Raw genomic sequence first — 19,942 nt, forward strand, 5'->3', positions numbered from 1 at the left:
GAGGAGCGGGGCGGGGCTTCCCTCGCCGCGGGGATTGGGGGCCGCTCCGCGTCCATCACCCACTGTGGCACCTTTCCTCCCCTTTGCCTCCTCTTCTCACCCCTCACTCTCGAAGATAACCTTGTCCTCACCCCTTCCCTGCCCAAGTGACTCACCGCATCCCACATCCCTAACCTGTCTGTCCCTCCCCCAGACTCCACCCTCTGAGAGGAATAAGGGGTCTGGGGAGGGCCTGTCCAGCCCCCTTTACTCCAGGGCACCCTCTACCCGCTCACAGTCCTCTCTCCTGATTGGGAGCACACTTCTTATTCCCTCTCCACATACCCCAGCCCACTCAACCTTCAAGGGCAGTGGCCTATACCCCATGGAGATGGCTGTCCAGGTCCCATTTTTTTTCAGAGAAGAGTATCAGGAGAGGTTTGGCTATTCCCTTCCCGTCTACATACAGGGGTGCAGTCTGCTATGTCCCCAACATACATTCCTTTTTGTTGTTGTTTTGTAATATATTTTTATTGATTTCAGAGAGGAAGGGAGAGGGAGAGGAGAGAGAAACATCAATGATGAGAGAGAATCATTGATTGGCTGCCTCTTGCACGCCCCCTACTGGGGATCTAGCCTACAACCCCGGCATGTGCCCTGGCCGTAATCAAACCCAGGACCCTTCAGTCCGCAGGCCGAAGCTCTATCCATTGAACCAAACTGGCTAGGGCTTTGTTGTTGTTGTTAATTCTCACCCAAGAATATTTTTCCATTGATTTTCTTAAGCGTGGAAAGGAGGGGAAAATACAGAGAGAGGAACATCGATGTGTCACATGGATTGATTGCCTCCCTCACGTGCCCCGACCAGGGCCAGGGATCCAGCCCTTAACCCAGCCCAGCAACCGAGGTAAGAGTCCTTGACCAGAATCCAACACAGGACCCTTCAGTCCGCAGCTGAAGCTCTATCCACTGAGCCAAACCGGCTATGTCCCCACATCCATTCCAGGTCCTCAGTTTGAAGGAAAACAAACTCCCATTCTGGGCTATCAGAATTCAAGAGCAGATAAAATTTTCATTTTTGCCTCATAAGTTGGGCCTGGAATGATGAAAGTGGGCAGCACTAACTTTTGCAAGAGAACGGGAGTCAGAAAGCAGTGAAGGAGGGGTAGTGATGGGGTGGGTAAGGCCAGAGGGACTTTAAGAGAGGACTTCTGGGGCAGACTTCTGAATTTGGGTTTCAGGCAGGTTTAGACACCAATTTGAGTGTGTTTCCTGTCCCAGTTACTATTGGACAGAGTCCTAACATCTCAGGCCTTTCTTCTTTTGTTTCTCCCCCTTCCCTCTCTGTTTCTCCCACTTCTCTGGCCAAAAAAAGAAAAAAGAAAGAAAGAAAAGCCAAGCCTAGAGATTACTTGTCCTTCCTGCCCTTAGGTCAGACTTCTGCTGCAGCCCCTGGGCAGAACTATCTAGAATCTGGCCAAATTGATTTTTCTCCACATCACAGGCCTCCGCTAGCCAACAGAGTTAGACTGCAGGAATTGAGGCTCTAGGCCAAGGGGAGGAGCAGGGTGATGGAAGAAGGGAGGAGGGGATAGAGGTTCTGCCTAACAATTGTCTAAGGTCACTTAGACATTATGAGGCAAGGGGAGAGAATGATGGCCTGGCCAGACAAGACCTAAGCATTCAGAATTCAACTGGGAGGGTTTCCAAAATTGGACCTATACCTCTAACCCACCTTGAATTTTAAGGAAACTGAAGGGGAAGGGTTCAGAATAATAAACTGCAACGGAAGGCAAAGGACTATGAAGAAAGAGGGATAGAGGCGTGGTGAGGAGCCAAGGGAGGATGCGCAGAATGACAATGAGTTCCAAACTCAGGAAAATAAGCATCTCTCCTCTGTGACTTGGTCTGTCACTATTTCTAAGTTTTGCAACATCCTGAAAGCTTAGGGTACATCCTGGGAAACAGCCCAACCTCAGGCCTCCAGGGGCTCCAGCATGGCATCCTTAAGTAAAGGAGTTTCAAAATGCTAGTCCATGGAGGGTCATTGGTCAGAGACAAAGGTTTATGGGTAAGCCCTCCCCACCCCTCCGCAAAAATAAAACACACAGGCAGTGTGATTTTTCATAAAGCAGAATTTATTCTGAGAGTATGTCCTTCTTACTTTCCTGCTAAGGAATGATGGCAATAGTAAATAGATGTTTTTTCCTTTAATGTACTTGGCAAAATGAAAGGAAGCAATGCTATGCTTATCTCGCAAAACTTTGTTGTTCTTATTTTAATTTTCTTTTTTTTTAATTTTGTTTTAATTTTCTTGAACTGTCAAATTCAAAGCTCTGAAACCAGTGAAGTGGCTAAGAGCACAGAGGGTGTTCAGACATAGAGCCATCACTTACCTATGAACTTGGATAGGATTGCCAGATTTGAAGACAAAAATAGGATAATCAACCCGGCCAGCGTGCCTCTGGTTGAGCAACAAACTAAGAACCAGGAGGTCACAGTTCCATTCCTGGTCAGGGCACATGTTGGGGTTGGGGGTCGACCCCCAGTGCGGGGCATGCAGGAGACAGCCGATCAGTGGTTCTCTCTCATCTTTGGTGTTTCTATCTCTCTTCCTCCCTGAAATCAATAAAAATATATTTCAAACAAGCAAACAAACAAAAAAACAGTACAACCAGTTAAATTTTAATTTCAAATAAAAAATAACATTTATTGTGCTATTATGTCCCAAATATGGTATGGGACACACTTATGGGCCCAACCGGGGTGTGGCTCAGTGGTTGAGCTTTGACCTATGAACAAGGAGGTTGCAGTTTGATTCCCGGTCAGGGCACATGCCAGGGTTGCAGGGTCCATCCCCAGTGGGGCTGTGCAGGAGGCAGCAGTTCAGTGATTCTCTCTCATTATTGATGTTTCTCTCCCTCTCCTCTCCTCTCTGAAATCAATAAAAACATTTTTTAAAAGCCTATTTATTGCTTATTTCAAATTTAACGAGGCTTCCTCTATTTTATGACAGTCCTAAATTGGGAAGGTGACTTACCTTTTTCATTCCCAACAAGACTGAGCCTTTATTAAAGTTTATTTGTTATCCTTGTTTTTGGAGTCCTGGCTGTGTCACAACATGCCTGGTTGTGTTATTTTTGTGTAATCACTTGATTTCTGGGGAGTCCAAACTTATTCATCTGAAGAACGGGAATTAGAAAAGCTCTTTCACAGGCTTGATGTAAAAACTAAAGAAAATAGGTCGGATGAAATAAAAAGCGCTTTACTGTCATCGCCCCCCAAAGCCCCAGTGGGCCAAGACTACATATCCCATAATCCCAGTCGGCGCCCCTCGCCATTACCTCATTCCCTGGCCTCGTTCTCGCCAGTCCCGGCCTCTACACGGGTGTGGTAGCGGGCTGTTCTCGCGACTTTTGCTCTGTCCTCCTGTACTTCAGCTGTCGCGAGACTTCCTACTCCTCCGCCTCCTCCGCCACTCCCTCTGCCGCCGCCTAACCCGGGACCCGGACCCAGCCTCTCCCCCACCCGAACTCCGGCCCCGGCTTCGCCGAGGCCCCGGTCCCCCAAACCCGACGGCTCCCTAGAACCGCGCCCCCGACCTCCTAAGGACCCCCCAACAGGCACCAACCTGTGACCCCTCCCGTCTGCAGTCCCTGCATCACCCCCAGGGCTCCCGCCGCTCGCTCCGGACGAGCCGCGGCACCTTCCGGCCTCCTCTGATCCGACTGGGCCAGGCCTAGGTCGGCCTACCAGGCCCCTCTTCTGGCCGCCGCCGGGTTCTCGGCCCAGAAAATCGTCTCCGGGCCCCTATCACTGGGCCCGAGTGTTTCTACCTCCCGTGTCAACACCACCCGTGTCTCCCCACATCTTCCCATGAGCCTCCCATCCCCACCCAGACACACACATCCGGCCACTTAGTGATGGCCTTCATCCCTTGTGCTGTATGGAGAACTCTGTCCCCCGGGGAGTGCCCTGGCACCCCACCCCGCCCCGCACGTGCGGGCATGGACCCCCCTTTGTGCTGTCCTGCCTGCATTCCCGGGTTGGGGGCTGGGTCACAGGACCTTGGGTACAAGGTCCTGAGTCACTCTCAACCCTTGTGCCAGGGTAGTGGTGTACAGGACCTAACGCGAGGACAGCCCTTTTCCTACTGATGACATAAGGATTGCCAAGGACCCATGCCCTTTCAGATTAGGGTAACGTCTTGGTCATCACTTATACTCACCATTTACCATCAAGTCCCAATTGTCCCCACTGTCATCCCTATCCCTCTAAGGCATGGGAACTGCAGGTAACTGGGCAGGTGGAAGCGAAGGGACAGGATTCTGGCATCACAGCCTGCCTTCTCTGTTAACTTGTTCAAATGGAATAGGGTCAGGGGTGTTGGTGGACGCTGTGTAATGAAGTCAGGTGGTCACTGCTTCTACCCGCAGGCCAGGAACGAGCCAGATGTTTATGAAACCAGCGACCTACCTGAGGATGACCAAGCAGAGTTCGATGCGGTAAGACTGTGTGCTGCCTCAGGACTCCTCTGGACTCTGACCTCTCCCCCAGGCAGGCCCTTTCTCTTTTCCGGGGAGCCATGGCGATAAGCGGGTATGCCAACCCAGCCTGGGTGGTGTGTTGGTTGCAAGGCCTTAGCGGGCTTGCCGCTACCAGTGAGCAATACCAGGAAGGAGAGTCAGGTCAGTGGAATTCCAACGAACAAGATCTGATCCTTGGCCTTTGAAATAAAATTGAAATATCCCAAAACATTTAGGTTTGGGGCTAGTGACTCCTAAGTCCCCTGCGCGCTATTCCATGGTAATGAATCATGAAGCTTGAGCTTTTATAAACTGCTTAAGGTTAGGTCTAGGCCTTCTAGTTCATAAAATATTTCACTCAATATGTGTTCATTAGTATCCTACTAAGAGCTAGACTTTGAAGTATTGAGGAATACCCTTTTATATGACTGTCGGGCAAAGAGTAAGAAAATTATTTGGAGACTGAAGAAAGATAAGGGACCTGGTCAGAGCAAAACAAATTTGAGGAAGAACAGACATTTTTTATATCAGTAGAGGAGAGGCCCTGTTAGCACTTTCAAGTCCAAGAACTCAAGAGGAAGGAATTAGCTGTGGACACATTTTAATGAGGGGAACCACTTAGCATTGTTTATTAAATGTTTAATCTTTATTTTTGGTGCAATGCAAGGAAGAAAAGCACTTGCTCTCAAGAGTCACCCAGACTAATGGGGGAAGTTAGGATACATAGAGGAAACAGAAGAAAAAAACAAAATTGAGTGAATAGAAATCAACATAGTGAAAATTCTGTATGTAAGTGCAAAGGGGAACAGAGATTTGTTACCGTGTCTTACAGGATGTGTTTTAGGTTCTGTTATTTCCAAAGAGAGCTGGGCTAGGGTCATGTGGATGGTAGGAGATCTCAATGAAGTTGTGACCAAGAGTCAGCGGGAACAGGCTCAGTGTGCGTGTCTGTAAATCCTGTGGCTATGGCTGTGGGGCTGTTAGTTCTAGAGAATGCTGGTTGCTGGCTTACAGTGTATGGCTTGGCGTACTCACTTATTCCTTATTTGATTTCCCCTATGTGGAAGTGGTTCCTGCTTTGTGGGGAACACCTTCCCTGTCCCCTCTCTCAGTGTTTTGTTCCTTGTGGCTTCTGTACTTGCTGGCATGTTAGTCTGTCCCCCAAGCCTGAGTATCTGGAGATAATGTAGATGTTGTCATTGCTCAGGCACCTACATATGCACCTGTCTCTCCAAGAGGTATCCTATTAGGAAGCTGTCTCTGACCTCACAGGGCAAGAGTGTGTATGCTGAGGGCGTCACTCTACTGTCACAGTTCAGATACTGCTCAACTCTGGCCTAGGCCACTACCTGTAAAACATCAAGCCTTCATGGTGAGATAATGAATAGAACTTTGTAATGGTTCAGTCCCTTTGTCACTGACTTTGATACAAACAGGTAGCCCCTTTCCAAACCAAAAAACACATTGTAATTTTCCTTCTGAAGGTAATGGGATATCTCTTAATAAAATGATGACACCCGTTCCAGGCATGGAAGAACCTGAATGTGGAGCCCTGATTGGCTGTTTCTCCCTGCTGAGCCTGAACAATATATTTTAGTAAAATCTAATGGGAAGAGAGGGTACCATAAGTATTCTTTTCTTGTGGCACATTGCTTAGGATGCGGTATAGAAGTGTATAGGATCTGGATGGTGAATATTCCATCCTTTAAGGCCCAGCTAAATAAATACCTCTCACTAGGGAGGAGTGAGAAGGATGGGGAGACCTTTACTGTAGGAGCCTAGGGGGTGGTTACTGAGATGTTTCCTGATGTCAGCTAATGTCTTTGGCCCCTGCATTTCCCTGTGGGCCTTAGGAGGGCAGCTTTCGGGAAGTCAGCTGAGTAATGTTTCAGCCACTGCTCTTAATACTGACGTAAATGTGCAACTTGAGGAGCAGTGGGTGGTACTTAGATAATCAAGAAACCTCATGTCCATGAGACTTGGATTCTCACCAGTGGCCTACCTCCTCACCTACGCTCCTAAGACGTAGCACAGGTGACAGTGCATATTACCATTATTGTGACTGAACCATGAGGTTTTCGGGAACCTTCTTAACCCCTGGCAACAAACAGCATGCTCTGCCTTAGTCTCCAGATTATTTTCTCCCCCTCCCCCACCCACCCCCCGATTATTTTTAACTTTAATTTTATTGGTTTTTAAAATAGGTTATATATGCACATAGAACAAAAGTTTCTGTTCCCACCACTGTCTGCCCATTCAGTTCCCTTCCTTGGAGACAACCAATATGACCAGTTTCAAATGGATCCCTTTCGGTGTCTCAGATTTTTATTGGAAGGAATAGTCAGCCCTAGCTGGTTTGGCTCAGTGAATAGAGCTTCTGCCTGTGGACTGAAGGGTCCTGGTTCGATTTTGGCTTGATCCCCAGTAGGGGGCGTGCAGGAGGCAACCGATCAATGATTCTCATCATTGATGTTTCTCTCTCTTCCTCTCTGAAATTAATAAAAATAAAAAGGAATAGTCAGAGAGGGTTGACCCTCCCTGTCTTTTAACCTCCTTTCTCTATTTGCTCCACTGTAGAAGAAATGGGGCTGCCTAACGAAATAATGTCCTGTAATAGTCCTTAAAGATTGTAATGGCTGGTTTAACTTAAACATAAAAGTTTTACAATTCCCATAATGGGGAGATAGAAGAAAGTAGTAGAAGGTTTTTGTTGTTTTTAATATATTTTTATTTATTTCAGAGAGGAAGGGAGAGAGAGATAGAAACATCAATGATGAGAGAGAATCATTAATCAGCTGCCTCCTGCACGTCTCCTACTGGGTATCGAGCCCGCAACCTAGGCATGTGCCCTTGACTGGAATCGAATCCGGGACCCTTCCTTAAGCTAACACTCTATCCACTGAGCCAAACCAGCCAGGGCAGTAGTCGAAGGGTTTTTTTTTTGCTTGTTTGTTTGTTTAAATATATTTTTATTGATTTCAGAGAGGAAGGGAGAGGAAGAGAGACACAGAAACATCAATGATGACAGAGCATCATTGATCGGCTGCCTCCTGCACACCCTCCACTGGGGATAGAGCCCACAACCCAGGCATGTGGCCTGACAGGGAACTAAACCTGTGACCTCCTGGCTCCTAGGTCGATGCGCAACCACTGAGCCATGCCGGCCAGGCCATGGGTTTTAATTTTGGTAAAGATGATCCTGAATTTCCTACTATCCCTTTAAAAATTATTTTAGCAGGAAGTATTCTCAAATGAATGGGCCAGAAAACTGTATAGGCTAGCCCCATCTTCCTCAATCTGGGAGGATCTCCTCTCTGCATTTCAGACACTCCTGGGTTTATTGGGGTGATGGGCTTGTTTGGAAACTTTTCTTAAAATGTCTTGTCCAGAAAGCTAATTCCCATTTGGAATTCCATCTCTTCTGGGCCCATAGCCTGCCTTGGGTTTGTGGGGCATTCTGCTCATGATTTTTGAACTGCTGGAACAAGGGGAGTAAATTTATTTATTTTTAAAATATATTTTTATTGATTTCAGAGAGGAAGGAAGAGGGAGAGAGAGAGAGAGAAACATGAATGACGAGAGAGACTCATCAATCGGCTGCCTCCTGCACGCCATCCACTGGGGATTAAGCCCGCAACCCAGGCATGTGCCCTGACCAGGAATCAAACCGTGACCTCTTGTGTTCATAAGTTGATGCTCAGCCACTGAGCCATGCCAGCCAGCCAAGGGGAGTAAATTTAGAAAACCTCACTGGAAGTAGGATTTGGTTTCTCCCTTTATGCCATAACTATTCTCAATGCCATGTGGAAGGGGGGAAAAGTGACCTGCCAAAGTTTGGTGGGGCCCTGGCAGAGGCTTCAGTTTTCCAAAGGGTAGGTACTGCTGCTGGACACTGCACCAGGTTGAAATGACAAATGGTAGGTTCTCTTCCTTACAGTTTGGGGTATCATAGAGTATGCTTGATTGTGTTCATTAACTGTTGGCGCACTTGAACTTACCTGAGTTTTTCCTGATGCTTCCCCCATCCTCCCTCCTCACCACCTTGCCTGGACACTAGTTTGCACAAGTAAGACCATGCTTCTTCTCTGCATGTTTTTTTCATCTGCCATCTCGCATGCAATGCTCTGCCACTGTGCTATTGTTATAGCTAATTTAAATTCTAATGAGTCCCTAGCTAGATCACTAAGGGGCTTGCTGTCCGTATGTTTAAAGATCAGAAATCAAGGATTAGAAGCACAATTATGGTCCATGAATCATTGTCTCTTCCTCTTGGGAAGTCTGCAGAATAAAACTGTCCAATGGAGGATGGGATAGAAACATGGAGGCTAGGAATGCTTGGGCACATAAGGCATTCAGGAGCTAGAGTGAGAAGGGGGTTCCCTTTCTCAGACTGAGATGGAGTTAAGAGAAAAGGAATGACTAAACTATTCCAAACAGGGATGAAGAACAAGGGGAACAGCTACAGTCCTCACTTCTTAGCTGTGTGTGGATTATGCCTGGGAAACTCAATTTAATATTCTAGGCTGAGCCTTTACAGAAAGATAAATTGGATAGGCAAAAGGGGTATTATATGCTAATTTTAAGGTAATAACTTTGTTTATTTGTGCTTTCATGAGTCTTTCTGTTTCTGTTCCCCTCCTTTAGAAATGGATGGTTGCTCAGCACTATGTTGGTCCATCCTGGACAGTTTTATTCTTCTGTACTATCCATGCTCCTTGTCTTCATGGTTCCAAAGTCCCTCTGGCTGCAGTGTTGGCATAGAGCCTGAACAGGCTCAGAGAGCAGCAGTGGCCTCTCCCCCCTATCTGATCTAGAACCTCAGGTTTTGCCTCTAGGCACAGCCATTTAGCCAAACAGCCCTGGGGAGTCTGGGAGTTCATTAGTGAGAGGGACTGGGAATCATCTACCAGATAAGCTAGTACCTGGTATCAGGGCACTTAGAATTTTCAAGTCAAGGTGGCTGGGTGTAGTAGGTTTCCATGGTGACTGTTACTATTCCAGGTTACAGGAATTATGTTTAAAATCTCATCATTCCCCATAGGACAGATCTGGAAGTGGCATATATTGTTTGCAAACTAATAATGCCATTTTCTTTGATTTTTCTGTCCTCCTGATTCTGATTGTTCTTCATGATTTGAACTTGATTTATGGCCCATTGTCCTCTATTTCTCCTTGAGTTTCTCCCAAACTGATTTTAGCGTGGTGGGGCAAGAGAAATGTGTAGTGTGTGTGCCTCCCCTCGTTTTGTATGCATGCAAATGTGAGGGCATACACCCACTCTGTAGAGACATCCCAGCCTAGACCACAGGACCCAGGTTCACCTCTACCCTGAGCTGAGGGAGGAGTCTGCTAGGGTGGACCCTGGCATCAGGCGATGGAGAGGTTGAGGTTCGGGTATATTTAGCGGAAATCTCTGGAGCAGGAAGCATTTGACCCTCCACACTTCTGTCTACCCGTCAGTAGAGCTCCTGGAGAGGCAGGATGTGCAGCTGGATTCCCCTTCCTGGTAGTTCTTTACCAGTCTTGCCTGGAAATGAGATTCTTATCTGTGAGGCCTGGACTAAAATGAGGCCTCTTTGAAATACTCCCACCTTTCCCCTTTGTCTACCCTCCAACCACTGTGAATCTTGTGAATAGAGGGTTGAAGAAACCTGTTCTGCATATGGGCTGGTAGCTGTGAATCTTGGTGTCCTCTGCTAGCACATCATGGCAGAATTGCTCTGGATCCCTCCGAGCTGCAGGGTGAGCTACCCATCACTCAAGAAGTAATCAAACACGGACTACACAAGGGACCAGGATCTGCCCTGTGTGGTTTAGCAGCAGAGAAGGAGAATGGGGCTTCAATCAGGTGCTTCGTATTTCCCTAAACTCACCATCTGTACCTGACATATTTTATTCTGCTAAACCTAAAATTATACCGGACCACCCACACGAGCACTCTCATTGTGACTGACTCAGTCATCCACATGTCTGATTCTTCTACACTAGGGAAACCAGGGGACAGGAAGACTTAGGCCATGAACGCCCCCCTTGAGAATTGTGGACCCTCAATCAGTGCAGGTCCTCAGAATCGTCATAGCCTCTGCTTCACATTGCCATTTCCACAGCTTCCCCTCCACCTCAGCCTCCTTTCCCCCACTTCCCTGTTCCATGCCACTAGCTTGCAGCATCTACTACTAGTTCTCAGATGATCCTGAGTTGCTGCTGTTACTGGCAAAGCTTCATGACATCCTCACCACCAGAGAGGAAAGGGACCCAAGCTCTTCTTTCTTCTGCGGGTATGTGACAACCTGAGCTGAAATTTCTTGGTCCCCAATTTTGCTAGGCTCCCCTGGGCCCTGTGGTGCAGTGTGTTTGAAGACTGTCATGTCGTGCATGTGACAATTTGCTAATAACAATTTTGTCTTTTTTTTTTCCCCTCCCTCACCCCCATTTCCCCACTCCCTTTCCTTTTAACTCTTGATTTTCTCACCTCTGGGGAAACCACAAGGAGCTGGTAAGAAGCCTGACCTTTCATCTGCTTTTTAGTGGGGTGTGCTGTGATGGGCAGTTGTTTTTCTGTCCTTTTGTCTCTACCAAATCTTTCATCTATTCAGCCCCACCCCAGCGACAACCTTTTCCCACCTCACGAGTCACTGTAATAACATTGCCCCTAACTCATGCCCCCAGATCTCTGAGACACTGTGGAGTAGGTGTCACTGGAGGACTGAAGTGTTCTGCCCACCTGTCTCCAGGGCCACACCCTCAGAGGGCTCCTCAGGGGTGCCAGTGTCAGGCCGCCCTCCTGACCCAGCACATGCTTCTGTGTCAGGAACAGTGAGGTGAAAGCATTATCAATCCCTCTTACTGTCCAGAACCTCTGAAACTCATAGGTCTGTGTATTTGCCTTTCTTACGCCACCCCTTCCCTATTTTTAGGAAAGTAAATAAGAAAGTAGGTTCTCATCTGCACAGTGCCTGTCCCATAATAAAGGTTTAACACAATGGAGCTATAATTTCTTTCTTTGGTCTGTAGACTATATCTCCCATTCCTCTTTTTAAGAGAAATTTTTTTTAATGGGTTTCTACTTCATTGGCCTTGAGTAGGGCACTCACAAAGAGGAGTGGCATATTACTGAGTGTCAACTTTCAGAGAAGATAGTTGTCTTTCCTGAGCACGAGTCCTTCTCAGACACTTACAGACGCTAGAGACCACACAGTTATTTGGCTGGTGGGTGCTCGCGCCTTAACATTTCAGAGAAGATTAAAGAGATGATAATTTAGGACTCAGTTGTCTTTTTTCCCCTAGGCCCTTGCATATGGGACATTGAACCCTGTTGTTTTCCCTTAATCTTTAGCTCTTGTCCCTCTGCCCAGCACTTTCCTGAAGAAGAGGGAAAGATCAAAGTTGATCAGTTCTCCTTACCCCCTTTCCTCCCTTATTTTTAAAGCTGCCACTCACACTGATTCCTTCTTTAATGGCAGACCAGAGATGAAGGATGGAGCTTTTGTCTGCTGCTTTTTCTCCACCAGTGTCTCTTTACCACCATCATCCCCCCACCCCTCAATACCCACAGGCAGAGATTCTTGTTCCTGGCTGCATATTAGAAATACTAGAATCACCTGAGTAGCTTTTAAACCAACCTACTGCACTGGCCCTCCCTGGAACAATAAATCAGAATCTACAGAGGTGAGCCCAGGCCTCTTTTTCTTTCTAATGTTTTAAAAAATTGGTTTGAGAGAGAGAGATTGTTGTTCTACTTATTTATGCAATCATTGATTGTTTCCTGTATATGCCCTGATCAGGGATCCAACCCTCAACCTTGGATCAAACCTTCAACCTTGGTGTATCAGGATGATGCTCTAGGCAAGGGCCTAATATTTTCTAAGTGATTCTGTTGTGCAGCCAGGGTTGAGAACCATTATTCCAGCTAAAGGAAAGAAGACTTACTTTGTCTTCCTTCTGTAGAAGGTGGAGGTAGCATCTCCAAAAGAAAAGGACTCCAGAATGTCCCCCTCCCCCACCCTGCCCTCAGTAATGTAGTGAGCACTGTCAGACTGCTGATAATTGAAGGACAGACATGCAGTATGAATGCCCAGTCTTGGTGTAGTTATTGGAATTTGAACAGCCAGTAGATACCCAGTAAGGAGGGAACCTGTCTGCCTCAATTTCTAGAGTAAAATCTCATTCCCTTTCTTTACCATGTCCCCGTTTATGGGGTAGCTTCAGCGCTTAAGAGCCAGCAGAGAGGTCAGGGAGGGCTGGAGCTGGGGCTTCTCTTAGAATAGATGCTGGGTTATCTCCATTTCAGGACTTGTCTATGGCCCTTGCCCATAGGTATTCTTGGCAAGCAGATACTGCTTCTACTTGTTGCTTCTAAGATGTCCCTTAAAAAATAATACAGTGTGTTCTTGCCTGTCTCTCTTCACCTGAATTCCCTGACTTCATGGCAGCTTAGAAACAGAACTTCTGGTCAGGCTCTTTGCCAGCCAACCTTCTTTTTCTATCAAAGAGCTGATGTCTTCCCTTCAGCAGCATATTCCAGTCCTAATATTCACTCAAGTTGGTAGCTTGATTGTCTGTTATTCCACCTCTTTTCCTCCAGCAAGAAGGGAAATTAGCTTGAAAGTGGACTTCCTCAGCAGCAAGGAAATTTACTTTTGGTAAAAAGTAAAGGTTAAAAGGTCAGGTTCATTCTTACCCTGAATGCATGGTATGTGCCAAATAACTGGGAGGGCCCAGTTGGCTGGGGCGGGGGAGTGGGGAGGCTATGCTTCCTCTGTTCCCAGTTGAATCAGGGTGTTAATGTTTATACAACTGAGACTACAATTTACCAGGGAGCTTCCGTTGCCTAGGTCGGGCCTGGGTCAGCAGCTTGGAAAGTAGGAGCCAGTCTACTTATATAGAGGGGATTTTTATGGGGAAGTTCTAGAGTGTGAATGAGACTGCCCAGCGCCTGAACTACCTATTCCTGCAGGAGGAACTGACGAGCACAAGTGTAGAGCACATCATTGTCAATCCTAATGCTGCCTATGACAAGTTCAAAGACAAGAGAGTGGGGACAAAGGGACTTGGTGAGACTGGGCTGTAAATTGGCTGGGGGGAAATCTGTTCTCAGGCCTTAGTGCCTTTTGCTTTGGGAAAGGGTCCCTCATAGAGATCCCTGGTGGAAGCCTTCATTGTCACCTGAGACCTTGACTGCCTTGGGCTTAGATCAGGCCTTTAATTTCATCTTCTTTTGTTGACAGATTTCTCAGATCGTATTGGAAAAACCAAGAGGACAGGATACGAATCTGGAGAATATGAGATGGTTTGTTGTGTGTGTGTGTTGATGGGAAAGGTACAGTGATCCTCTCTAGCAGGAGATCAAGGGATGCTGTCAGATTCTGAGTTTCTCTTTGGTTGGGTGTCCCCAACCCTAGGGGATGGGGAAAGAGGAACCCAGTAGGATGCATCTGAGGATGCTTTATTCCTCTGCTGTTTGCTCTGGAGAGTCTCCAGGCCTCCAGCTATCTCAGTTCAATAGGGTGTAGTAGATTCTGAGTTGGATGTAACACCCTCACAATTCAAGCCCAGGGTTTGGATAAATTCTTGAGGTTCCCTGTACTGGGAGGTATAACATCACCTTTTGTGCTTGCTCTCTAGCTTGGAGAGGGTCTGGGAGTGAAGGAGACACCCCAGCAAAAGTACCAGCGACTATTGCATGAGGTCCAAGAGCTGACAACTGAAGTTGAAAAAATCAAGGTAACTATAAACTATCTTCTCCCCTCTCTGCTGTGACTTATAGAACAGAGGAGGACCTCCCAGCAGGAGGAGAACGAGTCCCTGTGCTCCTGGATCCACACGAATCTCTATTCAGTGCTATAGGTGACTTCCAGCCACAGCTAGATCTGACCCTTTTTTTTCCCCTTAGTTCACTCTTGCCACCCTTCAACTGTCTACTTTTCATACCAGACAACAGTGAAGGAATCAGCCACTGAGGAGAAGCTGACCCCCGTAGTGTTGGCTAAACAGCTGGCAGCCCTGAAGCAGCAGCTGGTTGCTTCCCACCTGGAGAAGCTGCTGGGACCAGATGCAGCGATCAACCTTACTGACCCTGATGGAGCTCTGGCTAAGTGGGTGCTCTACTTGGTTGAGAAAACATTGCTAATTGGGGTGTAGAGGGACTCAGCCAGGTAGTGACAGGGCTATTAAGGGAAGAGATGGCCTAGTGGTTCCTTAATGCTGACTACTCTGAGGTAGAATGAGTAAGAGTGGCTGGGCTGGCCTGCATCCTTCAAGTCATGATATTATTACTTGGTCTTCTGACCTAGGCGCCTACTACTACAGCTGGAGGCAACAAAGAACAGCAAAGGGGCTGGTTCAGGGGGAAAAACCACAAGTGGGACCCTCCCAGATAGCAGCCTTGTCACTTACGAACTACATTCGCGGCCTGAGCAAGACAAGTTCTCTCAAGCTGCCAAAGTAAGTATGTATGTACTGTGGATTGGGGGCCCAAGAGGGAGGCAGGGGAGATGTGGCCCTAGAGACTTTCCTGCCTTCCTCCAAGGGATCAGTTCTGGGGAGAGGGTGCTTCTGATCTTTTTAAAACTATATATATATTTTTGATTTCAGAGAGGAAGGGAGAGGAAGAGATAGAAATGAGAATTGATTGGCTGCTTCCTGTACGCCCCCTAGTGGGGATTGAGCCCACAACCCGGGCATGTGCCCTTGACGGGAATCTAACATAGAAGCCTTAAGTCCACAGGTCGATGCTCTAGCCACTGAACCAAACCAGCTAGGGCGCTTCTCATCTTTTTTTTTTAATAAATTTTTATTGATTTCAGAGAGGAAGGGAGAGGGAGAGAAATAGAAACATCAGTGATGAGAATCATTGATTGGCTGCCTCCTGCACACCCCCCACTGGGGATCAAGCCCCACAACCCAGGCATGTGCCCTTGACTGGAATCGAACCCGGGACCTTTCAGTCCACAGGCTGATGCTGTATCCACTGAGCCAAACCAGCTAGGGCGCTTCTGATCTTCTTGATGTCTCATTCTTCGTGTTCCCCTCACCCATCTACTTTCAGTTGAGATTTTAAGATTATGAATAGGGATATGTTCCTTGGAAAGGCATCCATTGGTAGAGGGAAGAGCAGAGGGGAGTTGCAAGCAGACAAGCAGAGAATAGCAGGATCTTACCTCCCACTGCAGCAGCAGGGAGGTGATGGCAAATTTCACCTCCTTTCTCCCCCTAGGTTGCAGAACTTGAGAAGCGCCTGACAGAGCTGGAAGCAACTGTACGCTGTAATCAGGATGCTCAGGTCAGGTGCTCTCCTATTCTTAGTCTTATCCTCACATTCTATACCCTCAGCCTGAGGTCCACAGCATTCCACAGAATCCTGGGAGGCGTCAGGAAAGGGTGTCAGTACTGGGATCAGCCAGTGGGCTCCCGCTAGAACAGGAAGAATGGGGAAAGTGGTAATCATATGGAGAGAGTAGAATCACTGATTTCTTCCCTCCTCTTCCCCACCAGAATCCCCTTTCTGCAGGTCTGCAGGGAGCCTGCCTAACAGTGAGTGTGAAAAAGAACTGGAATGTTTGGGGTACGAGGGGATTATTGGGATCGGGTTGCTTGGAGAATGATTTTGAGGTCTACATCTATAAATTACTCTCAGTGGAATATGGGGTGGCCTCTTTCTAGTCTGATCTTTTCCCTTTTATGAAACTTGTCCCAACCCCTTCCCCCAGGAGACTGTAGAACTGTTGCAGGCAAAGGTGAGCGCCCTGGACCTTGCAGTTTTGGACCAAGTGGAGGCTCGGCTTCAGGTATTAAGTGGAGGACAAAGTGGATTACAGATCGCTTGGGACTTGGGAAGCCCTGGATGCACTTACCTATCAGCCTTAAAATCTGTGTTTGCAGAGTGTCCTGGGAAAGGTGAATGAGATTGCCAAGCATAAAGCTTCTGTAGAGGATGCAGATACACAAAGCAAGGTCAGGAAGACATCTTCCCCCATCTCTCTACCCTTTCCTGCTTCCTTATGTTCTCTGAGTCATCCTGGTGGTAATGAGAGCACTGAATCTTCAGGTCCCTGGTCTTTATAAACCCGTGCCAACTGAGAAAGGGTAGTGCTTTACTCTGTCCTCACCTAGTTGACCTCACCCCACCCTAGTAAAGTCAGTGTGTACTTCACTGACAAGTAGGCCAACTCCTCTGGGCCTTGTCCTGTCCCTCCAGGTGCACCAGCTATATGAAACCATACAGCGCTGGAGCCCCATCGCCTCCACCCTTCCTGAGCTGGTGCAGAGACTTGTCACCATCAAGCAGCTGCATGAGCAAGGTGGGAGGGGTGTCCAGAGGAATTGGAAAGTAGGCAACTTCTATCCCCTTTCCTCTTGTCTTGCATTCTAACCTCGCCCATACCTTTCTTTTGTAGCCATGCAGTTTGGTCAGCTCCTGACACACTTGGACACCACACAGCAGATGATCGCTAGTTCTCTCAAGGACAACACCACCCTCTTGACCCAGGTCTGCCCCTTTATTGGTTTGCTGCCTCCCTTCTCCAGATACATAGACCAGGTTCTCCAGCTGAGTGTCTTCTGAGTATCTCAGAGTGTTTTCTGCCTTAGCCCCTTTGGTGGCATCGTTTGTAGCAGGACCTTGGTTTGAGTCTTCACACTGTTTTTCAGTGGTTGTGGAAACTTAGCCTATGAACTTCGGTCTTGCCCTCTGGAAAATTATACTTATTTCAGAGTTATGTGGACGAGGTTAAATGACCTGGGTGAATTGTTAGTTCAATAAACACCAGCTTTTCCTCTGAAACCTACCCTTTCCCTCTGTAGTCTCAGCTTAGCTTTACCCTCTCTGGGTCCTCATCCAGGTACTCCTGAACATAGTACATTGGAAGGAATATGGGCTTTCACGTCAGGAGCTAGGCTCCAACCTGGTTTTGCCACTTCATTTCTGACTCTGAGCAGTGAGTTTCACCTTCGTCCTTCATTCTTTTAGCAGTGTCCAGCACATAATGAGTCCTTGGTTTCTGTTGAGACATAGTTTTCAGTGCTGGGGGGAGGAGGAACATTAAAGTTGAGAGACCGGCATCACAGGACCATCAAAATAAGTGAAAAAATTTACTTGGTATAATGTTCTTCCTCTGGAGCAATTTTCTAACTTTAATCAGTGAACCCCTATTTCAACAAAATCTTACTTGGCCCTCTTAAGAATCCTGTCTGCTTGGCAGACCCTGACCTAGGTCCATGGTACTCCAAGAGTAGTTTGAAAACTACTGCTATAACCTCCCTGCTCTGAGGCCCGTAAGCTGTGTTTCCATTTCATTTTGTCCTAAGAATTTCTTTAGGTCCTCAGCTAGGTAAGTACCTGGAATTGACAAAGAATAAAACATCTCTATCACTTCCTAGGTACAGACAACCATGCGTGAAAACCTGTCCACAGTTGAGGGGAATTTTGCCAACATTGATGAACGGATGAAGAAACTGGGAAAGTGAGCCCCTTTGGGAGATGGAGAACAGGGGTAATACCTACCCCTTTGAACTATGTTAACAGGTTACATAGTTTTCCCTTAATTATAACTCTTGCATCCCCATCCCATTTGACACTGGGCACAAATGGTTCTTCTTGCATGTGGGGTTTATACCCCTCCTCTGATGACTAGAGTGGTAGCTGGGGATATTAGATGGTGGTCTCCCCTCAGGCCCTGGGCCCAGCCACATGCCAGGTCATGTCCAATACTGCTTTGTCCTGTGTGGGAAGGATTGGGTCTTGTCCTGCAGCAGTTTCTGTGGCTGATTGTAACACTGTACAACTGTTTCTGACCATTAAATGCTGTTGTACTCTGTGTGGCCTCTGCTGTGTTTCCTGGGGAAGAGGCAGCACTGAGACATTCATAACATAATAGGCAAGCTAAGCTACTGTCTACTACAGGAGGAGTTAAACTGTAACCCGTTCATACCAAAGAACTAAGGAAAAAATGAGGACAGAGTCAGAGCCAGAGTTTCAAAATATTCTCATCTGTTAAATTAAGAGTATCTCCCATAGAAAAGCAGTGGAGGCCCCACAGGGCAAGTACAAAACAGAATTAAAACTCCCAAGGGTCTTGTCTTTACAAAAGAAAAGGCAGGAGGCAGCCCCTGGACAGCTGGTCATGCTGGCCGCTCCGGTTGGACCACGTTGCATAATCCTCAGTCGCATCATCACAACGTCTCTGAGCATTTTGGTGGGGGGAGGGGAGAAGGGGCAGTGTAGTGTGTATGGGGGGAGAGTCCCAGAGGGCTCTCTCTATCCCCTTACCCCTTTTTTCTATCCCAGAAGATGGAAGCTGGCTATACCTTGAAATGAGGCTATGTGTTTCAAACCTGGGGACAGGGGTAAGAGAGGATCTGTGCTTTGAGCAACCTGAGCCAGAGACAGAGGGGTGTTGGAGAGGTGAGGGGAGGATGCATGATGCTTATTGCTTTGTACCTTTCACTGGGAAGGAGGACAGCAGCCAACAGTAGCTCACAGGTTTGTAAACTGAGCCTGTTGGCTTCAAGAAGGGAGGCAATGAAGTCGAATTAAATATAAAAGAGTCATTTGTGCAAAAATAACTTAAACAAATAAAAGACCTGGGGAAGGGGGTATTCCCCTTAGCCTGGTGGGAGCGGGCCATATACCCCCTCCCCCCCAAGGCCTTTTCAGTGACATGGCTTTGGGGGGAGGGGCAGAGCTTCCCTACCCCCTGCAATGGCTCAGGATGGGATTGTAGGGGAAGGGCTTGCATTTGTGCTCTGAGTGGGGAGTAGTGCCCCCACCCACTGTCCACAGGTGCAGGTGGCTGGCAGGGGCTCCCAAGGCTCAGCACTCAGCTTTCCCCAGTCAGGGTCAGATCCAGCTCCAGGTATGGCTGCTATGGGGCCAGTTTCCTCCTCTTGTTTTTGGCAGGACGGCCAGGGCGGGCCCGGGGAGGCAGAGGGACAGCCGCCTATACAAGAGGGGAAGTCGAAAGAAGTGATCAAACAGTTAGGTATCAATAAGTCTTTTATTTTCTCCCCACTCCCTTTAACCATTTTTTCCTCCTGCCCATCCCTATACATACCCTCCCACCCACCCACTGGTACACACTTACTCGGGTTGTGGGGCTGGGGTCCAAGGTAACAACATCCTGGCGGGAGATATTGCTGTTCCGGGTAGGGCTGCAATAAGGGGCACAGATGATCAGGAACACCTCCCCAAGCACCAGATGAATTTCAGAGTTTGGGTGGGAAACTTTCTACATTTGGACAGTAAAGGCATAGTATCCTTATTCATATTCAAATGAGTATTTGCCCTTTTGAAAACCAAGCTGCTACTTTTAATCATTTCTACAAACCCAGCAAGAAGTGAGAAAAGGCCAAGATTGTGGTGGGCCCAATACTCACTTGTATTTTCTCCTCCGGCCTCGACGAGACTTTCTGACTACCCCTGGAGGCACCTGAGAAAAGCA

The 19,942-nt window shown here is 47.6% G+C and overlaps 2 protein-coding genes across 5 annotated transcripts in view; one reads left to right on the forward strand and one right to left on the reverse strand.

Annotated features, from left to right (window-relative positions):
- Positions 1 to 4,367: 4,367 nt before the first annotated feature.
- On the forward strand, positions 4,368 to 18,319 carry DCTN2 (dynactin subunit 2). 3 transcript variants are annotated; one of them, XM_006757324.2, is made up of 15 exons: positions 4,368 to 4,484; positions 8,563 to 8,571; positions 10,996 to 11,001; positions 13,462 to 13,558; positions 13,733 to 13,794; positions 14,130 to 14,228; positions 14,439 to 14,599; positions 14,798 to 14,948; positions 15,721 to 15,786; positions 15,999 to 16,037; positions 16,214 to 16,291; positions 16,386 to 16,457; positions 16,702 to 16,804; positions 16,901 to 16,992; positions 17,883 to 18,319. In XM_006757324.2, exons 1-15 carry the CDS (start codon positions 4,383 to 4,385, stop codon positions 17,967 to 17,969), a joined length of 1,224 nt encoding a protein of 407 aa, XP_006757387.1. In that variant the 5' UTR covers positions 4,368 to 4,382; the 3' UTR covers positions 17,970 to 18,319. The 3 variants fall into 3 exon arrangements, with proteins under 3 accessions (XP_006757387.1, XP_006757388.1, XP_006757389.1); XM_006757325.2 differs by lacking the exon at positions 8,563 to 8,571; XM_006757326.2 differs by lacking the exons at positions 8,563 to 8,571; positions 10,996 to 11,001.
- Positions 18,320 to 18,470: 151 nt separating this feature from the next.
- MBD6 (methyl-CpG binding domain protein 6) overlaps positions 18,471 to 19,942 on the reverse strand; it is an 8,762-nt gene continuing 7,290 nt past the window's right edge. The window contains exons 11-13 of one of the 2 annotated variants that reach the window (XM_006757333.2): positions 19,878 to 19,930; positions 19,586 to 19,652; positions 18,471 to 19,441 (exon numbers count right to left, since the gene is read on the reverse strand). In XM_006757333.2, coding sequence (XP_006757396.1) covers positions 19,367 to 19,441; positions 19,586 to 19,652; positions 19,878 to 19,930 — 195 coding nt within the window. In that variant the 3' untranslated portion in view covers positions 18,471 to 19,366. Of the gene's footprint in view, positions 19,442 to 19,585; positions 19,653 to 19,877; position 19,942 lie in introns of those variants that run through there. The other variant, XM_015559785.1, reaches the window with a different exon arrangement.

The sequence above is a fragment of the Myotis davidii genome, unplaced genomic scaffold (assembly GCF_000327345.1).
Source record: "Myotis davidii unplaced genomic scaffold, ASM32734v1 scaffold1134, whole genome shotgun sequence".
Taxonomy (NCBI): Eukaryota; Metazoa; Chordata; class Mammalia; order Chiroptera; family Vespertilionidae; genus Myotis; species Myotis davidii.

Excerpts from the sequence above, each read along its gene's own strand:
- DCTN2 (XM_006757324.2), top strand. The coding sequence starts at position 4,383 with ATGAAGTCAGGTGGTCACTGCTTCTACCCGCAGGCCAGGAACGAGCCA. Across the intron at positions 14,229-14,438 it reads CTGAAGTTGAAAAAATCAAG|ACAACAGTGAAGGAATCAGC; the intron begins GTAACTATAAAC and ends TTTTCATACCAG. Across the intron at positions 16,993-17,882 it reads ACACCACCCTCTTGACCCAG|GTACAGACAACCATGCGTGA; the intron begins GTCTGCCCCTTT and ends ATCACTTCCTAG.